Raw genomic sequence first — 15,303 nt, forward strand, 5'->3', positions numbered from 1 at the left:
TGATGGGATTCATGTAAGAGGTAAGAGGAGAAGGAGAGAAAAAAGATTGTAACTGTCAAACACGGAACCATCATTTATAAGTGGTTTTACTGATTGTTAATTAGTTGTAAATATGTTTAAGTTAACCAGTATAATGAATCAGAAAATAGAATAACAATGATTCAGGCCTCACTGAGATGATGTTACAATGAATGTTCATGTGAAAATGTGCTAAACACAAATCTAACTGAAGTAGAAATACATAAGCTAAATGAAACAAAGTGAATTGTATTGATATGTGACTGAGTGTGTAAATGCATTTTCTATGTTAAGAATGACAGGTGAAAGGTGAAAATGTAATGAAGTGGTTTGAAGTAGGTGATTCAAGATGGCGCCGAGTATGTCAGCCTTGTCGCGAGCTCCCCCAAGCAACGGCTTTTTTCTGTGTTTAATTTTACTTTTCCTTCATTTTTTCGCGAGTAGCACGTCTCCTTGTGTACGACCGACAAACCTTACTGGACATAAAAGACTGTCTTTCTTATAACTTTCCGGAGTTCAAGTTTTGCAACACGGACGCTCCGTTTGCAGACCCCCCATTCATCTCACCTGAGACGCCTTTGTTCTCTGGCCCTGGAGGCCGCAAACGCCGACGCAGAGGGAGAAGATCTGGCGTTCTGGTTCGACTGAGACGGCGCACTAACAGACCACCGTTACCCAGTTTATTACTGGCTAATGTGCAGTCTCTGGAGAACAAGCTGTGCGAGCTTCGGGCACGGATCTCATTCCAGCGAGAGATGCGGGACTGCTGCGTGATCTGCCTCACAGAAACCTGGCTATCGGACAAGGTACCGGACTCCGCAATACAACTACCGGGGTTCTCCGTGCATCGCGCGGACAGGTCACAGGATCTTACTGGGGAAAGCAGAGGTGGTGGTGTGTGTTTCATGATCAACAACAGCTGGTGTGATTATGCGAACGTGCACCCGGTCAAATCCTTCTGCTCACCGGACCTGGAGTACCTGATGATTAAGTGCCGGCCATTCTGGCTACCGAGGGAATTTACAGCAGTGATTATTACGGCTGTTTACATTCCCCCACAAGCCGACACTGACCGAGCACTCAGGGAACTGTACAGCGCGATAAGCAGCGAGGAAACCGCACACCCAGAGGCGGCGTTTATCACAGCCGGAGACTTTAATAAGGGAAACCTGAAGAAAGTCTCACCCAAACTCCACCAACACATCCACTTTAACACTCGTGGAGATCGGCTACTCGACCACTGCTACACCTCTTTCCGGGATGCGTACAAAGCCCTCCCCCGCGCCCCATTCGGCCAATCAGATCACCGCTCCATCCTGCTCCTGCCCGCCTACAGGCAGAAGCTGAAACAGGAAGCTCCAACCCGGAGGGCGGTGCACTGTTGGACAGACCAATCGGAGTCTGCGCTGCGGGACTGTTTTGATCACGCGGACTGGGAAATGTTTCACGTGGCTGCTAGGGACATTGATGAATACACAGACTCAGTCTGCGGATTTATCAGGAAATGCGTGGAAGATGTCGTCCCATCCAGAACAGTTAAATCCTTCCCAAATCAAAAACCCTGGATTAACGGAGATGTTCGCGCGGCACTGGCGGCACGGAACACCGCCTTTGCCTCCGCGAACACATCGGACTACAAACACGCACATTACCAACTCCGGAAGACGATCAAAGCAGCCAAACGTGAGTACAGGGTGGAGCAACAGTTTGACAACCCTCGGAGTATGTGGCAGGGACTAAACACGATCACAGACTTTAGAGGGAAAACCAGCACACCGCAGACCACGGCCTCTCTGTGTGAGGATCTAAACGTATTCTACGCTAGATTCGACACAGCGAACACCATGAGACCGGACAGTGTGCGTACCGCGGATGACGTCAGTGCGCACACTGTGTCTGAGGAGGATGTGCGGAGGTGCTTCAGGAAGGTGAACGCACGCAAAGCTACTGGTCCGGGCGGGATTCCCGGCCACGTCCTCAAGTCATGCGCGGCTCAGCTGGCTGGAGTGTTCACGCACATCTTCAACCTTTCCCTCTCTCTGTCTGTAGTCCCAGCCTGCTTCAAAATGGCCACCATCGTCCCTGTACCCAAATCCTCCACCATCTCCTCATTGAACGACTGGCGACCTGTAGCCCTGACCCCCATCGTAAGCAAATGCTTCGAGAAGCTGGTCAGGGACTTCATCTGCTCTGCACTACCCGACTCACTGGACCCTCTACAGTTCGCATACTGCCACAACAGGTCCACTGATGATGCCATAGCCCTGACACTACACACTGCCCTGTCACACCTGGAGAAGAGAGACACGTATGTGAGAATGCTGTTTGTAGATTACAGCTCAGCATTCAATACCATCGTTCCCTCGAAGCTGGACAGGAAACTGCAGGATCTAGGACTGAGCAGCTCCCTCTGCAGCTGGATCCTTAGCTTCCTGTCTGACAGACGCCAAGTGGTCAGACTGGGCAGCATCACCTCATCCCCCGTCACACTGAACACTGGTGCTCCACAGGGGTGTGTACTGAGCCCTCTCCTATACTCACTCTACACCTACGACTGCACAGCCACTAACAACTCCAACATCATTGTGAAGTTTGCGGACGACACTACAGTGGTGGGTCTTATCACCAACGGTGATGAGACGGCTTACAGGGAGGAGGTCAGCGCCCTGACCCACTGGTGTCAAGACAACCATCTCACCCTCAACGTCGCAAAGACAAAGGAGTTGATAGTGGACTTCCGGAGGTGCAGAGAAGTACACACCCCCATCACCATCAACGGCGCTGCTGTGGAGAGAGTGAGCAGCTTCCGGTTCCTTGGAGTACATCTGGCTGAGGATCTTACGTGGTCAGTACACACAAACAAAACAGTGAAGAAGGCGCAGCAGCGCCTCTTCTTTCTCAGGAGACTGAAAAGATTCGGCATGAGCCCCCGCATCCTCAGGACCTTCTATCACTGTGCCATTGAGAGCATCCTCACTGGATGCATCACCACCTGGTATGGCAACAGCACCGCCTACAACTGCAAAGCTCTCCAGAGAGTAGTGCGGTGCTCTGAACGGATAATTGGAGGTGAGCTTCCCTCCCTCCAAGACATCTACAGGAAGCGGTGCCTGAGGAAAGCGGGGAGGATCATCAAGGACTCCAGTCACCCCAGCCATAAACTGTTCAGACTACTTCCATCAGGAAGGAGGTTCTGCAGCATCCGGTCCCGTACCAGCAGACTGAGAGACAGCTTCTTCCACCAGGCCATCAGACTGCTGAACACGTCATAGACACCTCAGCTTCACTACTGGAACTTCAACATTATGCACTCCATACTGTACAGTAATGCCACTGTTTTGCACATGTCTCACTCTGTATATTTTATTTTATTTATTTTATATATTTTATTTATTGTTTACTCTATTTAATTTGTAAAATATGTGTACACACACACACACACACACACACGTAGAAAATATTTAGTATACACATCCAGAAATGCATACACTATTATATATTGTACATATATTTATTCGTTTCAGATGTAGCCATTCTTGTATTTTGCTTGTTTACATTATTGTATTTTGCACAACTCTGTTGCTTGTGAAGCTCGCACACAAGAATTTCACTCACATGTGCTGTACCAATGTACCTGCACATGTGATGTGACAATAAAAGTGATTTGATTTGATTTGATTTGATTTAAAGTTGAAAGTTTAAATGTTGTAAGTCCGATAGAGAGAGCATGATAACGTGTGGGTGGACATTGGGCGATTAGACGTTAATAATGTCATTGGATGTCCCCGGGGGTGAGGTTAGATGTCACTTCAGATGTGATGTCCAGTGGGCGAATGGGGAGAAAGGGTGAGCAGTTTAAAAGTGAGGGGCGATTTGGGGTTCTTCCCTTTTGTCTTCTATGAGATGAGAAGTTCACACAGTGGAAAGCCACAGCCTGAACTGTGAACATGCAAACTGGTTTTGTACTTTTTGGCTTTTCATCTGCTCAATTTTGCTGTGATGGTTCATTCAGAAGGAGTTTGGTTCATCTTACGCCCCCTGAATCCCCAGCTGCTTTCCTGTAGGGTGATTACCATCAACTCAGAACATGGGGATAAGTGGATCTTTAGGTTGTGCTCATCCTTTCTCCAAGCTCTCCCCACCAAAGATAAGAACAAAATCAGCATTAGCTCAGACCAGGTTAATTAGATACGTATAGTTTACATATAGTTCAAGTGTTTTATGATTATTACTATTTGCCTTTGCTTTTGCTTTCTGGCAATTAAAGTCTAAATTGTGGACCTTCACTTTTTAACTCTTTGTTAGACAGTAAAGGTAAAAGTCGGAGTACTGATTTTGATCAGTGCAAATAGCTTTTACAGTTTACCCTAGCCTGTTAAAATAATCTTCCCTTGGGCCCTTTCCTCAGAAATTACAAGTGCCATGATCAATAGGGGAGCTACCGTAAACCAATGGGACTGACAGTATTTGATCTGCAAGGCTACTCAGTTTTCTTCTTATCTGGGTTAGCAGTTGACCTCTGCATACCTATTGGGTAAGACTCATAGGACCAAGAGCTGAAACAGACTTCCTGTATAGGGGTTGGGGGCCCATGCAGATCAAGAGTATAACAGAGAGCTATCAGGAAAAAAGGTTTTTCCTCTAGTTTGCGTCACCACGTAGTGACGCAGCTATCACTTTGTATTTAGTCAGGTGGATTATGTAACGCAATACCCAGAAGCAGTGCCGCTGCGCAGGCGCTGTTGCAGATCATCTCCCATGTTGGCATCCCGAAAGAGATATTGACTGACCAGGGCTCATCGTTCATGTCTCGCACCCTGAATGTCTACCACCCTCAGACTGAAGGAGTGGTGGAGCGGCTGAATAAGACTTTAAAGTCCGTGACTCGGAAGCTCATTCACGAGGATGAACATAATTGAGATCGCTGGTTAGACCCTCTGTTGTTTGCAGTGTGGGAGGTGCCCCAGGCTTCCACCAAGGGATTTTCAGGAAGCTGCAAGGGGTGCTCAACCTTATTAGAGAAAACTGGAGGAAGGTCTGAGTCCAATGAAAAATGAGATTCAGTACGTTCTGGATTTGTGAGCAAAACACACTTTTGGGAGGTTGTCATGGGAGAATTTGCGTGATGTTAACATCTGTACAACAGAGGGGCTAGAATCAGGCAATTTTAACAGGGAGATAAAGTGCTTGTATTGCTTCCCTTCTCCAGCTCAAAATTACTTGCCAAGTAGCAAGGGCCCTTGGTGGTCCCACGGCGAGTGGGGGATGTCGACTATGAAGTGATATGGTCGGACAATGGAGGGTCCATGCATATCACCTCAACCTCTTCAAAGCATGGAGAGAGACTGCAGCCGCTTCTCTGGTGAGCCTGGTGACAGAGACGAGCTGGGGCCAGAGGTACCAAATGCCACCATTCCTGCCTCCCTCCATTGTGATAACCATGTCGCACAGACCTAGAGAGCGGATGTTGGCGGATTGTTGCAGATGTGTTCTCCCCCCCACTCGGCCATATGAGTCTCATCGAGCACCATTTTCATACACAACCTGGCATGATGGCACGTTCACTGCCATACAGGCTACCTGAACATAAAAGTCAAATTGTTCAGAGGTATTTGGCTGAGATGCTGTGGATGGGAGTAACAGAAGAGTCAAACAGCGTGGTGTAGCCCTGTCGTTCTGGTCATGAAGAAGGATGGGTCTATCCCGTTCTGTGTGTGACTATTGCAAAGTGAGTGAGGTGTCACGCTTTGATGTTTACCCCATGCCCGTTTCAATGAGCTCCTGGTCTGGTTGGGCACGGCCCGCTTTTTCACAAAACTGGATTCAGCCAAGGGCTATTGGCAGATTCCCTTATCTGCAGAGTCCAAGGAAAAAACGGCCTTCTCCACTCCGCACGGTTTGTACCAGTTCGTCACCCTTCTGTTCGGTTTGTTTGGAGCCCAGGCCACCTTCCAGAGCCTCATGGACTGGGTGCTGTGGCTGCACGCTGTAATGCTGCCGCCTACTTGGATGATGTTATCATCCATAGTGACACCTAGTCGGAGCATGTGCAGCGGGTGACTGCAGTCCTGGAGTCCCTGAGGCAGGTGGGGCTCATGGCCAACCCAAAGAAGTGTGCAGTTGGACGGAGGGAGGTACAGTATCTAGGGTAGCACTTGGGGGAAGGAAGGTGTGTCCACAGATGGAAAAAAACAGCAGCAATTGCCAAGATCAAAAAGGAAGTGAGACAGTTCTTGGGGCTGACAGGGTACTACCACTGGTTCGTGCCTGGGTTTGCAGACCTGACCTTCCCCTTAATTGAGCTCACCCGAATGGGTGCTTCAGACCTGGTCCAGTGGACGGAGTCGTGGCAGGTGGAGTTTGTGCAGGTAAAAATGGCTATGTGGGGAGCAGCTGCTCACAGTCCTGACTCCCCCCCCTCCCCCCCTTTATCCTCCAGACTGACGCCTCGATGGTCAACTCTCTTTGTTATTACCTGCTGGGGCGCTCATACACCCTCTGCTCAGACCACGCCCTGCTGCAATGGCTTCACCGCATGAAAGATGCCAACGCCCGGATCACCTGGTGGTATCTGGTTTTACAGCCCTTTAAACTTCAACTTGTCCTACTTCCTGTCTCTGGACAAGAAATTTAGCTGGTTTAATTTATCTGTTTCATATATGCTGTTGAACTGTAGGTGACCTGTGTAAAGTGACGTGTTTCTGCCTTACAGAAGAGTAGTAGTAAAAATGGGGGAGGACCCCTTATATGGAGGGTCAGTTTGTATCCTCACTACAACCCCACAATTGCCTCGTGCTGGCTGAATTCCTTCTTGCAAGAATAAAGCGCTCAAATGGAAACTGAGCAGTGTCACCTCTTTTATTTAATGCACTAAACTTCCATAACACTCCTTTTTGATTAGTACACAGAATTTATGAACATTTATGGTTTGAGTTGTTTTGGATGTGTCAATTGAATGGGTTGCTACTAAATCTGGTGGGAATTTCATGTCAATAGCACCTTTATATTCAATGCTTATTTCACGCGCTGTATTATAATGTCTCAGTTAAAGCCAAGGACCTCAGCAGGCTCCACTGAACTTCACTTAAACCAGTGTTGGTTGGTCTGACTAATACGCAGGTACATGTTTGATCCATATTTTTATCTTCTGTTTTTATTAACTGCATTTTGTCCTTGTTAAGTTAAAGCTGAAATAAAAATGTTCAGCTCTATCTGTTAAAATTCAAGCTTTAAGTAATACGCTTTTGTCTTCTACTGTTTTGTTAATATGGAAGTGCTGGACCGGGCCACACTGACTCAGTCCAGCCTCAGTTACTACACGATACTACGGAGACTCCTGGAACTGGTGCTCCTCTGAAAATGGCTTTTTCTTGTACTCACACACATATTCAAGGTGAACATACTCACAGTTGATTTAAGTAAGTATGATTAACCTATTTTAGAACTGAAAAGTCAGTTGTTAGACTCTGTTTGCTGAACCTGCTTTCTAGAATCAGACTCAAACACAGGCAACAACAACAAAAACTAACAGATCACTAACAGGAAGAGGAAAAAAGGACGATAAAGAGAAGAGAAATCTAAAATGAGACAACAGAAAACTAGCCTTAAAAATAAAACAAGAAGTAAACAGAAGATAATTAGCATCAAGACAAAAAGAGACAAGGAAAAACTAAATTAAGGCATTAAGGCAAAGACAGCAAAAATATTTAAATATAAGAAAAAACTGGTTCTAAAAATATAAAAAGTATTAAAATCATACCAGGACTTAAAGTTCAGCATTATCTCACTGTCTAAAAATAATCACTAGGATAAAAAAAGAAATAAGAGCTACAGCTTATTATTATCAGAGAAATAAAAGCAGGAATCCCAAATTCAACTTACAAAGCAAATCCTTGGGACCTTGATAGAGCCAATAATTTCACGATTAATGATAATGCAACAACATCTTGCTATCATGTGAAAAACTCAATTCCTCAATCTATAAGTGACTGAGAGCAACTGAAATGGTGTCGTCAGCCCTCTGAAGCCTTTGAACCTTTCTCTGGTGTTTTGCAACATTTTTTTAACATCTGTATTTTCTGTAACTCCTGAACCAGCAGGTAAATTGTAAGAATTTCAATGGTTCCTGAACGCAGTGACTCATTTCAGTGATATTAGGATGATTACAGTAATTCAAGGCATAGGGTCACAGCAGCCAAAAGTTGGTTGAGAGAAGAGAAAGTGAGTGTGACGACGTTTTTTTATCTAACAGTTTGAGGGTTTTCTTTTAACTGTTTTTTGTTGTTTTCTGTGTTGCTTGCAGAGATTGTCGTGGCCAACCTGGCATTACTGTAATGACTGTAATGATATCACTGAAAAAGCACAGAGTTGAAGAAACCATTGAATTTTTTTGATTATGCCAGTGGTTCAAGAGTTTTGGTAGTTTGATGTAAAAGTTTGACCTAAAACTGATGATTATTTTAATGTGAGTGCAAACCAGTGTGAAAGAATAACAACCCAAAAATTCATTTTCAGATTATCCCATTACAAATCAACTCAAACATCATTTGCATCAATTTTCAATATGAGACAGCTAAGATGTATTTTGAATGTTGGTTATTATGAACAGACAGAATGTCCAGTGAACTTACAGGAAGTCCAAGATGGCCTCTGTCTCCCTTGTCGCCTTTCTGACCCGTTGCTCCCTTTTCTCCTCGGATTCCAATTCCTGGCTCTCCCTGAGTTAAAAGGTAAGAGATACAATACAATCCTTACACTTTCCTACATAAAATCAATGATATGATATGATATTGACAACATATAACTAGAGGCAAATTTAATAACCGTAGAAAGTGGGTAATATCATAGTTTGTTCTCACCTTAGGCCCCGATGGTCCTTGTGGTCCCTAGAGGAACAAAACAGTGAAATTTATTTCAATTCACTTTTATTTATATACTGCCACTCACAACAACAGTCATACTAAAGTGCTTCATATTGAAAGGTAATGACCCTCCAATAAAACAGAGAGAACAATCAAACGACCCCAATGGCGACAGTAGGAAGGAAAAGCTCCCTTTAAACAGGAAGAAACCTCTGGCAGAACCAGGCTCAGGGAGGAGCGGCCATCTTCTGCAATCGGTTAGGGAGTGAGTGGAGGACGGCAGGATAAAAGGACGAGATAAAAGTACATGGAGGACAAGAGTCAAAGCTTTAAAATAAGTAACGATTAAATTCAGAGTTATGTATAAAGACATGGTGAGTGAAATAAAGGTGAGTGAAGAAGAAACACCAAGTGCATCATGGGAAGTCCCCAGCAGCATAGACCTATCCAGAGTTTTCAGTCACATGACTGACTCACTACCCTGGCATGCAAAATATGGTCAGAAGTGGACAGTAGGTGGTGCTGTAGGAAAAGTATTTTTCTCGCCTATATCAAGCAACTACTCGAAAAACAAACATATGAAGAGAAACAATGAATTTTAGGGACTTGTGATCCATATTTTGCTCTGGCAGCTTTATGTAAATACCTAAAATACCTAAAAGTGCCAATGTCTCTCCCAGAGCTCCAGTTCAGTGACATCTATGTGCATCTTGTAGAACAGGGGTCGGCAACCTTTCTGATGATGAGTGCCTATAAATTCCCTCAGAGGTCATTGTGCCATATGACTGCATTAGCAATGAATTTAATAACGCTCTATATGAACAGTTACTCACTATATAGATCAACTTTACAGAATTATATTTGTTCGCAGATGTTGGCAGCTATTAGCGAATAGTTATCAGCTATTTAGAAACAAAAAAAGACTTTTTATCCATAACAGCAAATGAACTGTACAACAGAAAATACAAATGCTATTTATGGTCTCCTCCCAACAATGATAAGAAAAATAAACTAAGCCAATATGGCATGTTTGTTAATACAGAGACACACATGTTAATGTGATCTCTGGTCTCCCACTCAGAGACACAGGTCTCCGAGTGTCCAGCATTCAGAGGCTACCTGAGGACTCATGTGAGAGAAAATCTGCTCACACAGACATGTAGAGCCAAATACTGTCAATAAGGCCTCTGCAATGTTCTGAAGACAGTTAAACTTGTCAGGTAGTGACGTCCAGCAGGTGAACATGCAGCTCCATGAACACGCACAGCTGTGGATTCCAGCTGCGTTCATAGTTCTGCAAACTTCTGCAAACTGACCCCACAGTGTCGAGCTTTTCAGTTCAATCAGCTGCATTTCGATGTCGCATTAACTGGCATTAAACCAGCCAGTTAATGCAAGATAAACCCAGCTGCTCTTTAAAGCTTTCTGGTTTGATCAGTATCGAGTCTTCGGATGTATCCGTGTATTTCCGTGGTGCTGATGCTGCGCTGAGCGGACAGTTGCTGAAGTATTTGAAGTGTCAGAATGTGGAAATTTAAACATCGCTTGAAAAAACTGCCAGCTAACAACGTCCCTCTCACCGGTAGTTACTTTTAGCCAGTTACAAGTTGATCTGGTAGTTGGGGTTGTTAGCTAAGATACCGACATTAAGAAGCGGCACAACTAATGTGTGTATGCGAGCTAATTTGCGATGTGCACCGCTGGCCCGGCCATTTATTTTTTAATGCACCTGCTCAGATTAGTTCACTGCGTGTCGTGCCCAAGGCTGGACTGGGACAAAAAATCTGCATTTTGACTGGAGACCGGCCCCCCAGGTCTTAAAGCCATAAAGCCTTTGAATGAAAACAGACGCTGTTGTGACAGTGATGTACAGTCTTGTTGGTATATGTATGATTTCTGTACATTTTACGTCAGATAAAAACTTTGGTTGTAAGATTCAGATAATTATTTATTAAAAGTGAGACATTTTAAATGAGAATAAGAAAGAAAAGTATTTCTTTGTGCCCCCTCTCCCTGTTAATGCCCTACCTGCCCCCCTGGCAAAACTTTGCTAGACCCGCCCCTGCACAGTTACCAGCTGTCAGCTACTTAGAAAAGGATCCTGGTGTTATTTGTCTCTCAGAAACAGTTCATAACTTCAACTCATTCATGTCACCTAAAAGGTAAACCTGTTTCTCCATCACTGTTCAGCTCTGATGATCCAGTAAGGACATCTCCTGGTTTCATCTTCATGTTTCCCTCTCACCACATATCCAAACCATCATGACCAGCAGGTTTACAGCTGTTGCTCCAGCAAACATCAGCTGATACTAGAAATGAATATTAAATCAATTCTAACAACAGCTGATCAAGCTTAAACGTGCTGCTGTTGTTTAGCGCGACATCGGCTGGTTTCCTGTTTCTGGCGCAAAGTGGGAGATAAACAAACAAGAGAGAAAAGCCGATCAGCTGATCATTGATCAGTTTCATGATTGAAGTAGCAACAGGAGAGGGAGGGGGAGAGAATGAGAGGAGAAGAGGCAGCTGCAGCGTAAAGATGCAGAATAACTCCAGCGTTGTGTCTTTTTCCATTCTAGCTGAAGTACAAACTGTGTTCCTTTTCAGCTCAATACGAAACGCGTAATATTTTCTCTGAATGCGGGACGATTCCGTTTTTTACAGGTCAGTTGGAAACTCTACTAACTAACCTTACAAATAAGTTCACTCTCACTAACATCATAGCACCCATCCAGCTGTATAGAAACTCCGTCATGCTAGCTAGTACGCAGTACGAGTTATTGTAACTGACGGTAAAATGTCAGCATAACGAAAATAAACTCCACCTAAACTTGGTTTATATCTGACCCAGATAGACTGCAGGTCATAACAACTTACCTGAAGTTCAGTTCACCTGACACTCGGACCGGCGGCCACTTCCGGTCTCTCCTCCTCCTGCCTCCCCTTTCCCTCATCCACCTGCTGGCCTCTGTGGGAGCTCCGCCATAGCCACAACCAAACAACTGAGTTATTTTTACACATCAACCAGCATCTGGCCAATCCATCACCTTTCATTGTTTATGCCGTTACAAAAAAAAGAAAAAGACATCGGCCCATAAAAACGAAAAATCACCATCGACCCACCAGGCAAATGTCTGGTATGCCCGATGGCCAGTCCAGCTATGGTCGTGCCATCAGTTAACCCTTCGCATGCCAGATGTGGCACGCGTGCCCAGGGTTGCCGACCCCTGTTGTAGAAAATCACTGACCTTACGCTGATGCCAGGATGCAACCTTTCAAACTATGGACTTCTACGTCTATTTTCAATTTGGATGGGTAAATAATATTGCTATGTGGAAGCCAGAGATGGACAGTGTTACTGCCATGTTAAGGGATTACTTTTTTTGGAGAAGTAATCAGTAATTAGTAACTAATTACTTTTTTCAAGTAACTTGACCAACACTGGTGGAAGCTGAAGAACAAGAAAGTGTTCATCATTAAAGCAAAGGTAAGTGTCGCATAGCTATCTTAAATAAACTACCACACCTAAATCTTATGCTTGGTTGACTTGGGCTTTCACTGTGTATGACTAGAAAGGTTCCAGTAGTACTAATTTGTCACATTAACGTCATGTCAAAACAGTAAAGTTGAAAGAGTGTTTTTCCAGCGTCAGGTTAACCATTCCTGGAGTTTAAATTAGCCACCTCTGAGAGCCTGGATTGTTGTGGAGATTAGTGCGATTTGGCCTGTAAGGCAGGTAAAGAGATGTGTCCTCACATGTTTGTGCTATACTCAACGCCCTTCTGGCAGCTGTAAATAAATGCTGATTAGTGCATCCCATAGCACAGGAACTATCTGCCGTTTTGGCCTTCAAGCCACACGTTGAACTTGATGTTTAAAGGGAGTCATGCTAATTTCACATGTAGCATCCACGTACAGCTTGTTACAAGCAGGTGTGGGGCCTGACTGACCACAGGGCAACATAAACGTAAGACCATGTACAGGGGCCCAGCTTCCTGTCCCCCCTGGTAGGACACTTAACATGTTGGTGGAATTTGGGGAGTTTAGATTTCAAACCACAGGGCACTGTTTGAGGCCCTGCAGTAATGCTCCAGTCTGTGGCTCCAACTTCGTCCCAAACTTTACACCAATCATCAATATTTAGCAGGTGGTTTTGATGGTATTGCTTGTTTATGTATTTGACCGTATTAGAAGGCTCATTAGATCATACTGAGGTTGTAGAGGAAGTTTGCTACTCAATCCCCGGCTCTTTGAGTTATCTTTCACAGTATTCTTGGGTAAAATACTGAACCCCAATTTGTCCACAGTGTATCCATGTGAATGTGCATGTAAATGCTAAATAAATGGCTTAGACATAGATAAGCACTGTGTGAATGTGTGTGTGATTGGGTGAACGAAAAACATGCTTTTAGTGCTCAAACTGGGTATAAAGACAATAAGGACAGGAGGTAAGCATCCTATTTATCATTTAAAAACATGGTTAGTGTGTCACATGAAACACCTTTACAGTTATGCATTACTTTTGTTTTTAAAGATAAGAGTTACGCGGCATATCTGACTTACTGCTGGGCCAGCTGGTCCTGGGGGTCCTGGAGGACCATAGATCTAAAGGCAGGGTATACACAGTTTTAAAAGTAGTGCTTATAAGGCACTGACAAGCAGAAAATTATAAAACTCAGTTTATAAATAATCCTTACCGATTCTAACCTTCCTCCATCTCCAGGTTCACCTTTTGGACCCTGTAACAATATGTGGGAAAGACACAGGGACAAAGGGTTCGTGATATATTTCCATATTTTACAAAACTATTACAGGACATCTGTGATTTCATACTACACTTGTGCGATTTGATACAGCACTTGGAGCACAGCATTTCACTACCTCACAGCCATCTAACCAGCCATCTCTTGCAGCTTGAGAGGCAACACTGCATAGCATCGTACACAGGAACCATTTGTTAGGGGAACATTTCAGTGTACTATAAGGTCACATAGTTATCAAATCAAATCACTTTTATTGTCACATCACATGTGCAGGCACACTGGCACAGCACATGCGAGTGAAATTCTTGTGTGCGAGCCCCACAAGCAACAGAGATGTGCAAACACAACAACACAAACGAGCAAAATACAAGAATGGCCAACCTGAAACTAATAAATATATGTACAATATATAATAGTGTATGCATTTCTGGATGTGTATACTAAATATTTTCCTACATGTGTGTGTGTGTGTGTGTGTGTGTGTATACATATTTTTACAAATTAAATAGTAAAAAAAAAAATAATAATAATAATAATAAAATATATAAAATATACAGAGTTGAATATGTGCAAAACAAGTGGCATTTATATACAGTGTGGAGTGCATAATGTTGAAGTTCTAGTAGTGAAGCTGAGGTGTCTATGACGTGTTCAGCAGTCTGATGGCCTGGTGGAAGAAGCTGTCTCTCAGTCTGCTGATACGGGACCGGATGCTGCAGAACCTCCTTCCTGATGGAAGTAGTCTGAACAGTTTATGGCTGGGGTGACTGGAGTCCTTGATGATCCTCCCCGCTTTCCTCAGGCACCGCTTCCTGTAGATGTCTTGGAGGGAGGGAAGCTCACCTCCAATTATCCGTTCAGAGCACCGCACTACTCGCTGGAGAGCTTTGCAGTTGTAGGCGGTGCTGTTGCCATACCAGGTGGTGATGCATCCAGTGAGGATGCTCTCAATGGCACAGTGATAGAAGGTCCTGAGGATGCGGGGGCTCATGCCGAATCTTTTCAGTCTCCTGAGAAAGAAGAGGCGCTGCTGGGCCTTCTTCACTGTTTTGTTTGTGTGTACTGACCACGTAAGATCCTCAGCCAGATGTACACCAAGGAACCGGAAGCTGCTCACTCTCTCCACAGCAGCGCCGTTGATGGTGATGGGGGTGTGTACTTCTCTGCACCTCCGGAAGTCCACTATCAACTCCTTTGTCTTTGCGACGTTGAGGGTGAGATGGTTGTCTTGACACCAGTGGGTCAGGGCGCTGACCTCCTCCCTGTAAGCCGTCTCATCACCGTTGGTGATAAGACCCACCACTGTAGTGTCGTCCGCAAACTTCACAATGATGTTGGAGTTGTTAGTGGCTGTGCAGTCGTAGGTGTAGAGTGAGTACAGGAGAGGGCTCAGTACACACCCCTGTGGAGCACCAGTGTTCAGTGTGATGGGGGATGAGGTGATGCTGCCCAGTCTGACCACTTGGCGTCTGTCAGACAGGAAGCTAAGGATCCAGCTGCAGAGGGAGCTGCTCAGTCCTAGATCCTGCAGTTTCCTGTCCAGCTTCGAGGGAACGATGGTATTGAATGCTGAGCTGTAATCTACAAACAGCATTCTCACATACGTGTCTCTCTTCTCCAGGTGTGACAGGGCAGTGTGTAGTGTCAGGGCTATGGCATCATCA

At 44.7% G+C, this 15,303-nt stretch overlaps 1 protein-coding gene across 1 annotated transcript in view; it reads right to left on the bottom strand.

The window, feature by feature from the left end:
- Positions 1–15,303, bottom strand: part of LOC146560524 (uncharacterized) — a 72,965-nt gene that overhangs the window by 24,766 nt on the left and 32,896 nt on the right. Inside the window, exons 25-28 of the mRNA XM_085295870.1 lie at positions 13,574–13,615; positions 13,440–13,481; positions 8,877–8,903; positions 8,649–8,735 (exon numbers count right to left, since the gene is read on the bottom strand). Coding sequence (XP_085151996.1) covers positions 8,649–8,735; positions 8,877–8,903; positions 13,440–13,481; positions 13,574–13,615 — 198 coding nt within the window. The remainder of the gene's footprint in view (positions 1–8,648; positions 8,736–8,876; positions 8,904–13,439; positions 13,482–13,573; positions 13,616–15,303) is intronic.

This window comes from Mchenga conophoros, linkage group LG13 (genome assembly GCF_057382185.1).
Source record: "Mchenga conophoros isolate Kocher_MC1m ecotype Shallow Benthic linkage group LG13, M_conophoros_male_GT1.1, whole genome shotgun sequence".
Lineage (NCBI taxonomy): Eukaryota > Metazoa > Chordata > Actinopteri > Cichliformes > Cichlidae > Mchenga > Mchenga conophoros.